Here is a 17,532-nt window from a genome sequence, read left to right on the forward strand (position 1 = left end):
ACTTGCAGTAACAACTCATTCCCACACTCACAAACATGCACACACACACACACACATAACAGGGTTTATGTTACAAAAATGTGGCGTCGGACATTTCACGGTAGCATTTTAAATTTACCTGACATCTGAGAAATTTACCGGACGCATATGCATTGTTTGTGTAAGGGCGTCCACCCACAGTGCTCAGAATGACAGACAACACATTTAGATTATCGTAATTCATTTGAACAGAACATGCAACTCCAGGATGAAACGGGGTGCGTCCTTTACGAATTCCGATGCACACTGAAGATGTTAGAATAACTGTCCACATTTGCCTTTCATCTGCCAACAAAACGAGTAACGGACAGACAAATCACTAGTCTCTGTCAATCTATTATACCCCATAGTAAAAAAGTTGACCTATACTATTGGTCAGCGTGCCATTCCGTGCAAAAAATAAATAGCCTATTCCAAACTAACTCTGAGAGAGTTGTGGGACGATAGATCCCAAATTCATACAACCAGTACATCAAAATAACTTTAAAGGGCATTGAGGTTGATGAAACAGATCAAAATGTTTAGCTTAAAATGTTGATAAACTATTGTTTCTTAACATTATAAGGGCAGCAATGCACACACGCGCGAATGTTTGTGGGAAAAACATTTGTCAAATGCGCACTGTACATTCGGATGAAAATATCAGTTAGAAATGTTTAACAACTAGCATGGGTTGCTAATATGACTAGGATTGTGCCTTTGGCTACTGGACAATGAAAGAAAGTTGGTTTGAAAACCAATGGAATATGAGAGAAATGTGCCACATTTCAATGGCATATAGAAGTCTTTATAAAATATTTGCCTCCACGTTTATAGAAACAGATTTTGTCTCGGCTACTTTGAAGCAAGGTAAAATGTTCAGGTTTCACACAATTACGTTTATGTTTTCAAAATGCATACTAGCTCCAACTCACATTGCAAAGTGGTTTGACACGCTGAAGCCTGCCTACCATTGCCTAAGCACTTGAATGGCGAATGAGAAGCACACTTCAATTACCAGTTGAAAAATACAAATAGTAGCTCTTTTTAATCGTAACCATCAAAACTGTTTAACGCACGATTGCATTTAGAATTGTTGTACAATGATTGTGCTTATAAAAGCGCATGTTTGACTCCACTCAAACTTGGCTCTGTATCTATATGCAGAATTGTGCAAATTAACCCATAGACCAATAAGCATGACCGGTTAAATGTATTTGCATTGGCTGATATTTCCATCAATGAATAGGCAAAAAAGCATTATTTTGCAATGGGATTTTTTTCTTCTCCTGGACAACTGGCCGATGACAATTGTATTTACCAGTTTAAAAAAGAAGAATGCGTCCAAAAGCCGCCTATTACCTAACGGAAACCCTGACGGACACAACCACCCAGTGAGGCATGCAGGCTCACAGTGAAAATAGTGGTCATTTCATCTCTTGGCTGACTGCTGGCTGACAAATCATTTTCTATCTCAGGGAGGAGAGGAGTGCGATCTTGAAATGGTTTCTGTTCTCAAAATTGAGGAGAGAGAAAGAAAAAGTCCTTGGTGGGCTCTATGCAAGCTGTAGTCTAAAGTAGTGCACTATATAGTCAAAAGTAATGCACTAAATAGGGAATGGGATGCCATTTTGGATGCACCCCATCTCATTCTCCAGTCCTGCAGCTTCTGTAACTGCTCTGTTTTGCTATAGTAAAGGAGGCACAAAAAAACTCATCCCTCCTTTCTCTACCTCCTCTGACGTCATAGGTTCATTCCTTTCCTCTCTTCCTCTAACCTCCATATGTTCTCTTGAGCCCTTCCCTCCCCTTCATTTGTGGGATTTGATGAAGATCTGAGTAGCTGACAGACACAGGATTTTTCTATGGGTTAGCTCAGGGCTGGAATGTGTGTACAACATTATCTTCTGCCGTTCCATAGGCCTCCTCTATGTACTGTGGAATGATGGAATGTCGGAGTTGTTTTTTTTGGAACGTCGTACCTCTGAACCCTCCCCAGGAGGCTGCCAAAGGGGGTGTGTTTGAGTCTACAATGACTCGTAACAACCTTAGGATGCCTATCGGCTCTTAACCTGTAGGGTCATAGCTTTGTCTCACTTTATCTCGATAGGTGCAGCCGGGTATGTAAAAAAAAGACAACAAATCTCCACCCCAGTCCTTTCTCATCGCTTATAGTTGAGGATGAGGATTCAGCACTGGACTTGAAAAAAGAGATCTATGGAATAAGCTCGAAAGATGTTGCTTTGACTCGATCATAAGTCACTCTCTCGCACTGCCATTTTGTTTACCTTGATCCGAGTGTCTGCGTCTGAGGAGACTATAATAGCCGCCATGTCATGTCGCCTGTGGGTGGCAAGAATGTAAACACTTGTTTGCCGTTGGGGAGCAAAATGCGAAAAATGTATCTCCTTCTTGGAGACTCTCGGTGCTCGATATACGGGGCCTGGCAACAGACAGCCCTCCACAATCAGGAGTGGAGTAGTCCTGGCTGCAATGCATTCCAATGACGCGTGGCTAAGCCACAACGCTTCTGCAAAGCTCCTGAAAAGTTCTGGAGCTTGGCGAGCCAAAGCGTTGTACTCTCCTCTCCATCTATCAGAGAGTAGCCTGCAGTGGTGTGTGCTACTATATAGCTTTTTAACTCTGTTTCAGCAGGTTTTTCGTTTGAAAAAAGGAAGGATAAAATTAGGAAGGAAGAGAAAAGGAGAAAGGAGGTGATTAAAGGCAATAGATGGTGCTGGGTGATAGGATAAGGAATTAGTGATTCTGGGAGGTTCTTTTGAAGGTAGCCTATAAAGTCATCACATTGACCTTCTAACCTGGCTGTGCTAAATACCAAGGCAATATCATGGATAGGATCAGATCTACAGATGTCAGATCTTAACTTGATCACTCTTGTTGCAGAGAATTTTCCTGATGCATCAGGAAAATGATCCTTGTGGTTGGCTAAAAATGAGCAGTTCTCTTTCTTTCCACTCAGGGGCAGTCGAGTCATTGGGATCAGGGCTCAGTATCTTAAAATAATTATATCTCTATAGGCTTAGGTCCTATTACTGCAACATTGACATGTACACATACACATCAACAAATGTTGTTTTATATAGCTTAATAACGCAAGATAGTTATTGGTCTCCACTAGGCTATGACATACAAGTGTCTAGTGTGGGACCTCCCGAGTGGCGCAGCGGTCTAAGGCTTGAGGTGTCACTACAGACCCGGGTTCAATCCCAGACTGTGTGCCAGCTTTGACCGGGAGACCCATGAGGTGGTGCACAATGGACCCAGCGTCGTCCGGGTTAGGGGAAGGTTTGGCCGGCTGGGATTTCCTTGTCCCATTGCACTCATACTCCTACAAGCTGACTTCGGTTTCCAGCTGGATAGTGTTCCCTCCGACACATTGGCGTGGCTGGCTTCCGGGTTAAACAAGCAGTGCGGCTTGGCAGGGTCGTGGTTCAGAGGACGCATGGCTCTCGACCAAGTCTGGACTAGAGTTTCAGTGATGGGACAAGACTGTAACTACCAATTGGGGAGAAAAAGGGGTGAAGATAAAACAATATATATATTTTTTTTATAATAATAAGAATCGAGTGTATCCGAAGGTTACAAATGAACTGTCAAAATTGAGTTAAATCGTGGCCTGGGGTGGTGTAGCAGTTAGGGCCACTGCCTTCAGCGTATGTATAGGCCTACCGTGTTGGTGTGGGTTTGATTCTGCCCCAAGCCCTTCTGATACCAATAATGCAATCTACTGATTGACTTGATGTAGTTAGACATTTCAAATATGGACAGTCCAGGACCATACCTTATTTTTCTTGATAAGAAATTACCATACCAGACACTTTTGGATAACATAAATAGTAAGCAAATAAAATAACAGTACACCAACATTAGTTTCCATTCATAAAAAGTGTTGGGTAAATTGCCACAGTAGATTGCCATGGAAAATTAGGAAATACTTTATTTCTATTGTACAGAATGCTTATCAAATAGATACATCACCCTTAGTCTGCTCAAAAAGGACTAAATTGTTCCGATGACAATACCAACCAGAGGGCAAACATATCTGGTAATGTTTGCACCTTATGGTAAACTGTGACAACAAACCAAAAAGACAACAATTGATTTGACATTAATTTATTGTTAAAGCCTGTCAGCACCATCTTGCAAATGTCCCCCAGCACAGGTATTCTTCAAAGAAGACTGACGTCAAACAAAGGCTGTACAGTTTCAATTTCGGTCATTCAATGTTGATTGAATATCTAACAATGTGCACAATTTCATAAAAAGGTATATGGTACTCGAGACATTGGAATAATTTTACAATTTCAATAGCATTAATAAAAATGTATTTTACATTATCGTTTCAAGTACATGTGATGGTGAATGCATACAAAAAATATTTACACCAAGTGTGATGTTTAATTTTTCACTCAGAATGAACAGGTAAGTGTTACAACGGTCAAACAATCAATACCGAAATGTCAATATAAATCATGTTACTAGTACGCAAATCAGACACATTTCACCATGGAATTAAATTGACGTCGAAAGTTTTTTGTTGCATTTTAGCTAACCCTAACCCTTTTCCTAACCTTAACCTACTCCTCCTAGCCTGCTATGAAAAGTACATTTTTGACAAACGCTGTAACCCTTCTAGACAAAACTGGATTTACACTACATCCTCCTCCTCTTCCGAGTCTCTCCTTTCCACATTGAAGGGTATTTTCTTTTTTTGGCTGGCCACTCGGTTGTGCTGCAACAAGCGGTAAATAAAAAGACACACAAAACAGTCTTGATTTATATATGGCACAAAAAGCTTACTGAGATGATACACTGACTGTATTACAGAGGTGCTTATAGGCCTTGTCCTAAAAACAGAATGACATTTAGACATTCACACAGAGAGAGTGTGAGAGAGCAATGCGTGGAAGGATGCTGTGGGGAACTGACCTGTAGATCTAGCTAATGTTAGCTAGCTACATGGTTGACACTGCAGCTAGCTAGCTAGCTTAGACAGCTTATCTAGTTGTAACCTAATGTGATAGCTAGTTAGCTATTGCCACACACATCTGATTAATCTAGTCACTCTTTATGCCAACGACAAGGTGGCTAGTTAGGCAAACAAACAGAGATCATATGGGGAGCTAAAAACAGGAGATTAAACTTTTTCTGTCAGATTCTGGGTTAGCCAAAGCTAGCTAACTAGTTACTAGTTAGCTTTCAACATGGCACAGTCATAGGATGCCATCTTTCCAACAAGTCAGTTTTCTGCCCTGCTAGAGCTGCCCCGGTCAACTCTAAGGGCTGTTATTGTGAAGTGGAAACGTCTAGGAGCAACAATGGCTCAGTCCCGAAGTTGTAGGCCACACAAGCTCACAGAACAGGACAGCAGAGTGCTGAAGCATATAGCGCGTAAAAATCGTCTGTCCTCGATTGCAACACTCACTACCGAGTTCCAAACTGCCTCTGGAAGCAATATCAGCACAAGAACTGTTCATCAGGAGCTTCATGAAATGGGTTTCCATGGCCGAGCAGCCACATAACAAGCCTAAGATCACCATGCGCAATGCCAAGCGTCGGCTGGAGTGGTGTAAAGCTCGCCGCCATTGTAATCTGGAGCAGCAGAAACATGTTCTCTGGAGTAATGAATCGCACATCACCATCTGGCAGTCTAACGGACAAATCTGGGTTTGGAGGATGCCAGGAGAATGCTACCTGCCCGAATGCATAGGGCAAACTGTAAAGTTTGGTGGAGGAGGAATAATGGTCTGGGTCTGTTTTTCATGGTTCCGGCTAGGCCCCATAGTTCCAGTGAATGGAAATCTTAATGCTACAGCATACAATGACATTCTAGATGATTCTGTGCTTCCAACTTTGTGGCAACAGTTTGGAGAAGGCCCTTTCCTGTTTCAGCATGACAATGCCCCCATGTACAAAGCGAGGTCCATACAGAAATGCTTTGTCGAGAACTGATTGGCTCAAACATTAAGAATGAAAGAAATTCCACAAATTAACTTTTAACAAGGCACACCTGTTAATTGAAATGCATTCCAGGTGACTACCTCATGAATCTGGTTGAGAGAATGCCAAGAGTGTGCAAAGCTGTCATCAAGGCATAGGGTGGCTACTTTGAAGAATCTCAAAAATAAAATATATTTTGACGTGTTTAACACTTTTTTGGTTACTAAATGATTCCATATGTGTTATTTCATAGTTTTGATGTCTTTGTTATTATTCTACAATGTAGAAAATAGTAAAAATAAAGGAAAACCCTGGAATGAGTAGGTATGTCCAAACCTTTGACTGGTACTGTATATCTTAGAAATACTTATCTTACTCCAGAAATATATCATATTCCAAAGGCAGAAGGTAATTAAAGTGCAACTTACCTCTTATCGCATCTGGCTAAGAACCCAAGAACAAAAATAAGAAGAAGTGCGCTTCACTGCAGGTGCCGTGGTGGAGATAATACTGGGTTTGACGGACAACTTTGAGAGCCAATGAACTTAACCCTTTGACACTTATGAACATACGGGTGTGGTCATTCTACAGCGGTCCCTGCAGCGTGCACTCAAACCGGTGTGATTAGAACACTTATTTAGAACGTCAAGTTACGATTGATGCAACAGTCAGCATTTGAGCTGGCCACAGTTTTTTCACAAACATTTTGCACAAACACAGTTTTATCATGTCAACCAAGATAAGATGTTACAAGATGAGTTGGGTCTATTTGCAGTGTGCATGTTGAAGGGGGTGTGTCGTATACCATCATTCACTTCCGGAAGTACTGGAAAGATGAGTGAACCATCCCTTCACCTCATTTTATTATAACATCTTTGGTCTGACAGACATTTACGTTACAACCAGAATGCATTGTATAATGTCAACAAACATGGTGCCACATATAGCTGGTAATTAGCTTAGCATTAGCTCATCATAATCAGTACAACCTTCAAAAAAGTATTTTACAGACATCATATGCGTCCATTACAATCTAAAATTCAGAAATTGTTCACCTCACTGAATAGGCTACACAGGTTGAGGTTCATGTCTTGCCGACCTCTAAACATGTCACCAAATGAATATGTTTGAAAGTGATGAATGCAAAATTATGCAAAGTGGATGAACACAACGTAAGGCCTTACCAGTATTTATATATTACAGTGTACAAGCGTGATATAATTCAACATTTAACTTTTTTTCTCTGCAGTATATGCAAAAAGGAGTTGGTACCGAGAAACCTGAATAAATTGTTGTTTTATTTCTGCACTTTCCATGTCACAGGTTTGGGTGGAATGCAGAGGTCTTGACTTGTTCTCTATTTGTGTACTTTTTTTCCTATGATATTATTGTCTTTCCCAACCTTTATGCACAATATATTGCTTTACGTGTTGTCTCCACTCTATACAATACTATTACTATATTACAGTGAATGCTTGCGTCGTAAACATTTGTATGGTTGAATGAGAGGTTTGTGTTGGTGCCTCTGAGACTGGCAGTGTTAACACCTACAGAAGGATCCATGATTAGCCAGACAGTGGCAGGAGTGCTTGAATCTATCCACTAGAGCACAGAAAGGGAGAGGAGGATTTGCTTACTCACTGTCCTCCTACTCCACTCTCTCCTCTCTGCATTTTCTGTGTCTACCAATCCGTGGTTTACAGTCCCCTCCCATATCTGCTGCTCAGTGACAGTCATATCAGAGTAAAGGCCTTGTGTTAAAGGCTAAATTATAAACCCCTACATGGACATATCAAACATGTGTTTTAGGTGAAAACATATGATTGATTTCAAGTGTACGCTCTCCTCTATATCTCTAACTGCTACTCAGTGATAGAGTATAGGCCTTATGTTATACAGTGAATTATAATACTATACATGTAGAAAGCATACAGGGTTGAGGAGTAACTGATTACATGTAATATGAGTACAAAAAAACTAACTGTAATCAGTTACATTACCAACTAAAATATTGTAATCAGATTACAGATACTTTTGAAAAAAATAGATGATTGCTTTTGGATTACTTTTAAATTCAGAAAGGATGTTTGCAAAAAAATACATTATGACACCTTTTTGTTTTTTCAATGACATTCAATTCAGCATTAAAAAAAGGGCACAAGTTTAAGTTTGTTCCACCTGAGCGAGTCTGACCACATAATCAGAGACCACTATTACGTTACTGATTTACAATTTTGGACAGGTAACTAGTAACAGTAACGGATTACATTTAGAATATATGCTTTCAGGGTTGGGTAGGTTACATTCTAAATGGCCAATATATGTGTGGTATATGGCCAATATATTTGTAATTGGCCAATATGTATGTGCAGTACTGTATATGGCCAATGTAGTATATACACTGAGTGTACAAATCATTAAGAACATGATTTGACAGACTGACCAGGTGAAAGCTATGATCCCTTATTGATGTCACTTAAAACAGTATAGATGAAGGGGAGGAGACTGGTAAAGAAACATTTTTAAGCCTTGAGACAATTGAGACATGAATTGTGTATGTATGCCATAAAATATTTAAGTGCCTTTGAACGGGGTATGGTAGTAGGTGCTAAGAGCACTGGTGTTTCCCGTGTCTGTCAAGAATGGTCCACCACCCAATGGACATCTATTTTATTTTATTTAACCTTTATTTAACTAGGCAAGTCAGTTATGAACAAATTCTTATTTACAATGACAGCCTACCGGGGAACAGTGGGTTAACTGCCTTGTTTAGGGGCAGAACAACAGATTTGTACCTTGTCAGCTCAGGGAATCGATCCAGCAGCCTTTCAGTTACTGGTCCAACGCTCTAACCGCTAGGCTACCTGCCGCCATCATGTGATCATGTCTTTTTATTCTGTCGTTTGTCAGTCATCTTCTTGTATCTGACGAGCTCTTCGTTTATTTTTTGTTTATCACTCTTATACTCCTCACACACACACACACACACACACACACACACACACACACACACACACACACACACACACACACACACACACACACACACACACACACACACACACACTCACACACAACCCATCCATCTGTTTACTTTTCTCTTATCTGTCCATTCCTTTTACTCTGCTTTTCTTTAAGCGCTATCTCTCCATCTGCAGCTGTTTCTTGGCTATTCCAGTTTTCCCTCAATCACATTTCTGGGGTCTAATATATCTACAGCAGAACAACAATTATCAAATGCCTTAATGCACTTGCCATACTTCTGATCACTTTCTTGCCTCATCAGTCAATACAAAATTCCCGTTTTGTTCCCAGAATATTAAAACATTGTTTTCATCAGAAGAGAAATGTGTGTACTGTCTCCAGCAATCAGTAAATACAAGTGCACAAAGTTCGAAATCACTCCATCAGCGCAAATTCATGTACAATAAATGGAAAGGTCTAGGTGATGGGGACTGTCTAATTTTTAGGATTTCTGACAACATTGCATGCACAGATGCAGACAATAAAGTTGGGTTACTTCTAAGTTCGGGTTACTCCTAAGTTGTCATTTCCAACATTGTGACCTTCCGTTTTAGAGGTTTACTTTGGTGTGGATTTAGGCCTATCGATTCAAATCAGTTGTGTTCCTCCATTGTCAAAAGTCATTATCTGGTGTGGACACCAGCTGCATTAAGTACTGCAGAGCATCTCCTCCTCATGGACTGCACCATATTTGCCCGTTCTTGCTGTGAGATGTTATCCCACTCTTACACCAAGGCACCTGCAAGTTCCCGGACATTTCTAGGGGGAATGGCCCTAGCCCTCACTCTCCGATCCAACAGGTCCCAGACGTGCTCAATGGGATTGAGATCCGGGCTCTTCGCTGGCTATGGCAGAACACTGACATTCCTGTCTTGCAAGAAATCACGCACAGAACGAGCAGTATGGCTGGTGGCATTGTCATGCTGGAGGGTCATGTCAGGATGAGCCTGCAGGAAGGGTACCACATGAGGCAGGAGGATGTCTTCCCTGTAACGCACAGCGTTGAGATTGCCTGCAATGACGACAAGCTCAGTCCGATGATGCTGTGACACACCGCCCCAGACCATGACAGACCCTCCACCTCCAAATCGATCTCGCTCCAGAGTACAAGCCTTGGTGTATTGCTCATTCCTTTAATGATATATGCAAATTCGGCCATCACCCCTGGTGAGACAAAACCGCGACTCGTCAGTGAAGAGCACTTTTTGCCAGTCCTGTCTGGTCCAGCGACGGTGGGTTTGTGCCCATAGGCGACGTTGTTGCCAGTGATGTCTGGTGAGGACCTGCCTTACAACAGGCCTACAATCCCTCAGTCCAGCCTCTCTCAGCCTATTGCGGACAGTCTGAGCACTCATGGAAGGATTGTGCGTTCCTGGTGTAATTCGGGCAGTTGTTGTTGCCATCCTGTATCTGTCCCACAGGTGTGATGTTCGGATGTACCGATCCTGTGCAGATGTTGCTACACGTGGTCTGCCACTGCGAGGACGATCAGCTGTCCGTCTTGTCTCCCTGTAGCGCTCTCTTAGGTGTCTCACAGTACGGACATTTCAATTTATTGCCTTGGCCACATCTGCAGTTCTCATGCCTCCTTGCAGCATGCCTAAGGCACATTCACGCAGATGAGCAGGGACCCTGGGCATCTTTCTTTTGGTGTTTTTCAGAGTCAGTAGAAAGGCCTCTTTAGTGTCCTAAGTTTTTATAACTGTGACCTTAATTGCCTACCGTCTGTAAGCTGTTAGTGTCTTAACAACCGTTCCACAGGTGTATGTTCATTAATTGTTCATGGTTCATTGAACAAGCATGGGAAACAGTGTTTAAAGCCTTTACAATGAAGATCTGTGAAGTTATTTGGATTTTAACAAAATATCTTTGAAAGACAGGGTCCTGAAAAAGAGACGTTTCTTTTTTTGCTGAGTTTATATACTGAACAAAAATGTAAATGCAACATGCAACAATTTCAACATTTTTTCTGAGTTATCGTTCATATAAGGAAATCAGTCAATTGAAATAAATTCTTTAGGCCATAATCTATGGATTTCACATGACTGGGCAGGGGCGCAGCCATGGGTTGGCCTGGGAGGGTATAGGCCCACCCACTGAGGAGCCAGGCCCAGCCAATCAGAATGAGTTTTTCCCCCACAAATTGTATTTTATTATAGACAGAAATAGTCCTAAATTTCATCAGATGTCCGGGTGGCTTATATAAGACGATCCCACAGGTGAAGAAGCCGGATGTGGCGGTCCTGGGTTGGCGTTGTTACACGAGGTCTACGGTTGTGAGGTCGGTTGGACGTACTGCCAAATTCTCTAAAACGACGTTGGAGGCGGCTAATGGTAGAGAAATCAACATTCAATTCTCTGGCAACAGCTCTGTTGGACATTCCTGCAGTCAGCATGCCAAAACCTGAGACATCTGTGGCATTTGTTGTGTGACAAAACTGCACATTTTAGAGTGGCCTTTTATTGTCCCCAGCACAAAGTGCCCCTGTGTAATGATCATGCTGTTTAATCAGTTTCTTGATATGCCAGACCTGTCAGGTGGATAGATTATCTTGGCAAAGGAGAAATGCTCACTAACAGGGATGTAAAAAAAATTGTGCCCACAATTTGAGAGAAATAAGCTTTTTGTGCATATGGAACATTTCTGGGATCTTTAATTTCAGCTCATGAAACATGGGACCAACACTTAACATGTTTATATTTTTGTTCAGTGCATTCGGATGTATACAGACCCCTTTCCTTTTTCCACATTTTGTTACATTACAGCCTTATTCTAAAATTGATTAAATAAAATGTTACTCATCAATCTACACACAGTACTCCATAATGAAAATCAAAAACAGGTTTAGAAATGTTTGCAAATGTATAAAAAAAATGGAAATATCACATTTTCATAAGTATTCAGACCCTTTACTCAGTACTTTGTTGAAGCACATTTGGCAGTGATTATAACCTCGGGTCATCTTGGGTATGACACTACAAGCTTGGCACACCTGTATTTGGGGAGTTTCTCCCATTCTTCTCTGCAGATCCTCTCATGCTCTGTCAGGTTGGATGGGGAGGTCTATCCAGAAATGTTCGATCGGGTTCAAGTCTGGGCTCTGGCAGGGCAACTCTAGGACATTCAGAGACTTGTCCCGAAGCCACTCCTGCGTTGTCTTGGCTGTGTGCTTAGAGTCGTTGTCCTGTTGGAAGGTGCACCTTCGCCCCAGTCTGAGGTCCTGAGTGCTCTGGAGCAGGTTTTATCAAGTATCTCTCTGTACTTTGCTCCATTCCTCTTTCCCTCGATCCTGACTAGTCTCCCAGTCCCTGCCACTGAAAAACATCCTCACAGCATGATGCTGCCACCACCATGCTTCACTGTAGGGATGGTGCCAGGTTTCCACCAGACATGACGCTTGGCATTCAGGCCAAAGAATCCTGTTTCTCATGGCCTGAGAGTCCTTTAGGTGCCTTTTGGCAAACTCCAAGTGATCTGTCATATGCCTTTTACTGAGGAGTGGCTTCTGTCTGGCCACTCTACCATAAAGGCCTGATTGGTGGAGTGCTGCAGAGATTGTCCTTCTGGAAGGTTCTCACATCTCCACAGAGGAACCCTGGAGCTCTGTCGGAGTGACAATCGAGTTCTTGGTCACCTCCCTGACCAAGGCCCTTCTCCCCCTATTGCTCGGTTTGGCTGGGCGGCCAGCTCGAGGAAGAGTTTTGGTGGTTCCAAACTTCTTCAATTTAAGAATGATGGAGGCCACTGTGTTCTTTGGGTCCTTCAATGCTGCAGACAAGTTTTGGTACCCTTCCCCAGATCTGTATTGTGTCAAGGAGAATTATTTTAACCTCAGGCTTGGTTTTTGCTCTGACATGCATTGTCAACTGTGGGACCTTTATATAGCCAGGTGTGTGCCTTTCCAAATCATGTCTAATCAATTGAATTCACCACAGGTGGACTCCAATCAAGTTGTAGAAACATCTCAAGGATGATCAATGGAAACAGAATGCACCTGAGCTCAATTTGGAGTCTCATAGCAAAGGTTCTGAATACTTATGTAAATAAGGTATTTCTGTTTTTGTAAAAGCTTTGTCATTATGGGGTATTGTGTGTAGATTGATGAGGATTTGTTTTTATTTAATCCATTTTAGAGTAAGGCTGTAAACTCAACAAAATGTGGAAAAGGGGAAGGGGTCTGAATACTTTCTGAATGCACACGAATACATGGAATTGGATTGTGATGAAACCAATTCATTATTCCTGCACACAATGTGCTTATTTTCCATTTTCTTTTTGCTCACGAACAATATTTGATTTGATGTGTATGAAATTATTTTGTGAAAAAGGAGAGTAATTGCCCATAATATTGCACCTTTTGATAGTTGTATTGATAGTTGATTTAGTGACTGCAAATAAAATCTGTTGATAAATGGGATTTTATAATAGATAGACTCAATTTTTGTTTTGTCAGCTTGACTCAAGGGGTATATGTGGTTATATTTTTGGACAATGGAAAATGTACTACCGAGACTACCTCTCTGAAAGGAAACTCTCAGACAGTTTCAGGAAAGTCTATGGGCCAAATGTCCCCTCCCCTTCCGAAGATGTGAGCACCTGTGAAGTCATGATTTGTCCAAATGATCAGTGACCAAGTTCCTCGTTAGTCGTGGCGTCACACAGTCGACAGATGCTACTACCATTTATGTTACGTGCACCTGTCCACAGGAGATTACTATGGTTGTGATAATCTTTTTGCAGGCAGTCATGTTCTTTTGATGAGTGTATTTGCTGTTTTGAGAAGGCAACTACGTACAAAAAAATGCATTTACTGTTTTGCAAAAGGTCTCAGTCCTGTGTCTTGTGTGTACTGTTTCGAAAATCGACAACCTTGTTCCAAAACATTGTTGCATGTCATAAACTGTCATACACCCTGCTGATATGTCCTCCGGTTGGCTGCTCCTCCTTCTCCTCTATCTTTTTCAATTCAATACATAAACCTCTTTGTGTTTCAATGTATCATTTTGACCACTGAACTGAAAGGACTGGATAGGCGGGAAACCCCTGTGTGTATTTTTCCTTTTATCATATTGCTTTCATCTAGTTTATTTTATTATTATACCCCCTTTTTTATCCCCAATTTTGTGATATCCATAGTAGTTACGATCTTGTGTCATCGCTGCAACTCCCTATGGGGCCCCCGGTCACGGCTGGTTGGATCAAACCCCAGACTTTAGTGGCACTGTGATGCAGTGTCTAAGACCGCTGTGCCACTCGGGAGGTCACTTTCATCTAGTTTGACTGATCAATGGTCACACAGCTGATGAGGAAACCAGGCTCGTGTTATTGTTCATTAGGGAAAATAGACTGAAACAGGGAGGGACTGCCTGATCTTGCCCAATATGAAACGTGCATTTTTGTGAAAGAGATTGGTGGTGGAAACAGTTTGATAAAAGGTAGAGGTGGAGAGAAGTTGTGGAAAGGAGAAAAAAGGATGGAGAACAAAAGTGCTCAGGCTGAAGAATTTCCTTGTATGTCACGCTTGTACTTTGTGTGTTCTTACTGTTGACCCATGTTCCAAACAGTCTAAACTACCGTAATGCTCATCATACCGTAATACTTTTCTTTTCCGATTTTTGTGAGTAACGATTGTATTGTGTGCTTGGCATTTTCTCCCGGATTACTTTTAACCAGTGAAAATAAATTGCTGCCTTCTCACGGACATCGTAAAAAACGAATTACAAGATCATACCTGCTACAATATTATGAGAGTTACTGTAGTTTTTGTGGAGTACAGTTTAGTTTTGCAGACGTCAAATGTCTTCAAGCTGGCTCTGGAACATTTCCAAGATGGGGACCTCTGAGCTAATGCATATCCTCAATTAATAACTATTGAAAGCCATGTTTTTCCTCTCATCAATTAATAACTATTGAAAGCCATGTTTTTCCTCTCATCAACTAATAACTATTGAAAGCCATGTATTTAATCTTTCATGTCTCTCTCTCTTTTGCGCTCTCTCTCACTCTCTCTCACTCTCTCTCTCAATTCTTTTCAATTCAATTTACTTTATTGGCATGACGTAACAATGTACATATTGCCAAAGCTTACTTTGAATATTTACAATATTAAAATAATAATAATCAAAATTGTCAACGGGACAACAGTAACAACAATAACCAAGGGTCAAAATAACCATACATTGAACAATAAGCATAGAGGACATGTGCAGGTTGATTGGTCTGTCAGACACTGTCCCTCATCTTATGGCAGGCAGCAATGTAGTGTGTTGCCAACCCACAGCTCTCTGCGTCCTCACCCAACAGGACGGGTAGCCTATCCTCATCAGAGAGGTCTTTGAAACCTTGAATAAGGGTTTCAAATTTGGGGAAATTACACTCTCTGATTGCAGCTCTGTCTCATGTTCTGCTGTTGTGCAGTGGTTGCACAGCCTTTCCTCTACAGGGAGCCATGTTTTCCTGTGTCTACCCTTCTCAATGGCAAGGCTGTGCTCACTGAGCCTGTACTTTGTCAAGGTTTTTCTAAGGTTTTGATCAGTAACCATGGTCAAATAGTTTGCCACGGTGTACTGTCGATTTAGGGCCAGATAGCACTGCATTTTGCTTTGTGTTTGTGCTTGTGTTTCCCAATAAGCAATGTAGTTTTGTTTTGAGATGTGTTGTAATTTGGTTTATTCTGATTGATTGGATGTTCTGGTCCTGAGGCTTCAGTGTGTTAGTAGAACAGGTTTGTGAACTCAGCCCCAGGACCAGCTGGATGAGGGGACTCTTTTCTTTGCTCAGTTCTTGGCATTGCAGGGCTTGGTAATGATATGAGAGGGGGTCACTGTATTGTAGATGTTTCCAAAACTTAATTGCGAATTTATTTTTATTTTTGTCTCTCTGTCTCTTTCTCTCTATCTGTCTGTTCTCCCTGCAGTAAGAGTAGACTGTCTTCCGACATGAATCCTGTGTATAGTCCTGTCCAGCCCGGGACACCGTACGGGAACCCCAAGAACATGGCATACGCAGGTGAGTGCCAAAACAACAACAACAAAAGCAACCAGCAGTACCGTACCAATACAGTGGTCAGGTACTCCCTTAATATTTCTTGGCCCTTTCGGCAAGGCCTATGTATAGCTTTAGATGCATTCTATCATGTTCTTATACTGATTAGTTACGTCATAGAGATATATAATTTACTAGAGGGGATGATGCTCTATTTAATTATATGCGTTAGATCACCTACATATTTCCTCCACATCCCTGCTCTCCTTGTCTCACTTCTACAATAAACTAAAATGACTTGGCAATAAACTGAAATGACTTGGCAATAAACTGAAATGACTTGGCAATAACTGAAATGACTTGGCAATAACTGAAATTACTTTGATTCTCTTTTGTGCTTTAATTCATTTCAGTTGCTTTGCATTTTCACTTCTGTCATCCTCATGACTGTGTTTACGATGGAGATTAATTTTGTTGTTTGTTTTACAAGGGCAGTGCAGCATTTGAGGTGTCCCCGCTAACATAAACAATTTTTTTCAGAAAAGTAGTGCACTGGGCCTTAACTAGTATTAGTGGACAATATAAAAGCTGGTCATCTAGGTTTGTATCTGTAGACTTACCGTCACCATGAAGAAAACCATGCAAAATACAGTAATTGAGTACATTGAGACGTCAAGTGGTTTGTGCTGATGTGGTTCAGTTGGTGGAGCATGGCACTTGTAATGCTAGGGTTGTGGGTTCAATTCCCACAGGGGACAAGTATGAAAATGTATACACTCACTACGGTAAGTTGCTCTGGATAAAATGGAAAAGGAATGAATAGAGGATTTCAGCTTTCACATAGAAATAAGTTGCATTTGCCAAGTATTTCAAGAAACTGGAAAACATATTGTATACCAAGCAAGTATTTTTATATTCCACAAGTATTATCAGATTAACTGTTGTACAGATAATTATCAGATTCAAATGCTGGTAAACACTCAAATACATTTAGTTAACTTTTTTTTCTCACAAAAGTAGTGCGCTGGGCCTTTACTAGTCCTGTATTAGGGGACCAATATAGATGATACACCCCCACCCCCAAACTACTTCCCGCGGCTATGAGTGCATTCATCACTGGATGAGTCTATGCATTGAATGAGCCGTCTGTGTGAAAATGGAGTATTCACATGGCGTGTACAAAGACAGGCAGAAAAAAAGAAGGCAGGAAGACAAGAAAAGGGAAGAGGAGAAGAGGACATAGAGTGTGGAAATAGAAATGTGATTACACTGGTGGTGCTTTCCTCCACTGGCTCGAGGGGGCAGGGCCCGTTACTGCCACTCGGCTAGTGGTTCATTGGCCAAGCTGTTACCACAGCGATGGCTTTGATAAGAGGGAGTTTATTTTAAAGGTGCTCTCAGCTCTCAATGGTCTCTCTCTTTCTCTCCTGTCGCTTCTTCATACCCATGATGCATTGCTGTTCGTCTTTAGGCTGCAGCTGATCAGCAAGTTAAGAGAAAGGACAGACACCTGCAGTGGTTGCAGTAGCCTTGTGTGATGGAGT

At 41.5% G+C, this 17,532-nt stretch overlaps 1 protein-coding gene across 3 annotated transcripts in view; it reads left to right on the plus strand.

Moving 5' to 3' along the window:
• Positions 1-17,532, plus strand: part of LOC106603706 (protein FAM168A) — a 45,538-nt gene that overhangs the window by 4,544 nt on the left and 23,462 nt on the right. For all 3 annotated transcript variants that reach the window (XM_014197707.2, XM_014197708.2, XM_014197709.2), the window contains exon 2: positions 15,921-16,012. In XM_014197707.2, the coding sequence (XP_014053182.1) occupies positions 15,943-16,012 (70 nt within the window). In that variant the 5' untranslated portion in view covers positions 15,921-15,942. The remainder of the gene's footprint in view (positions 1-15,920; positions 16,013-17,532) is intronic.

This window comes from Salmo salar, chromosome ssa04 (assembly GCF_905237065.1).
Source record: "Salmo salar chromosome ssa04, Ssal_v3.1, whole genome shotgun sequence".
Classification (NCBI taxonomy): domain Eukaryota; kingdom Metazoa; phylum Chordata; class Actinopteri; order Salmoniformes; family Salmonidae; genus Salmo; species Salmo salar.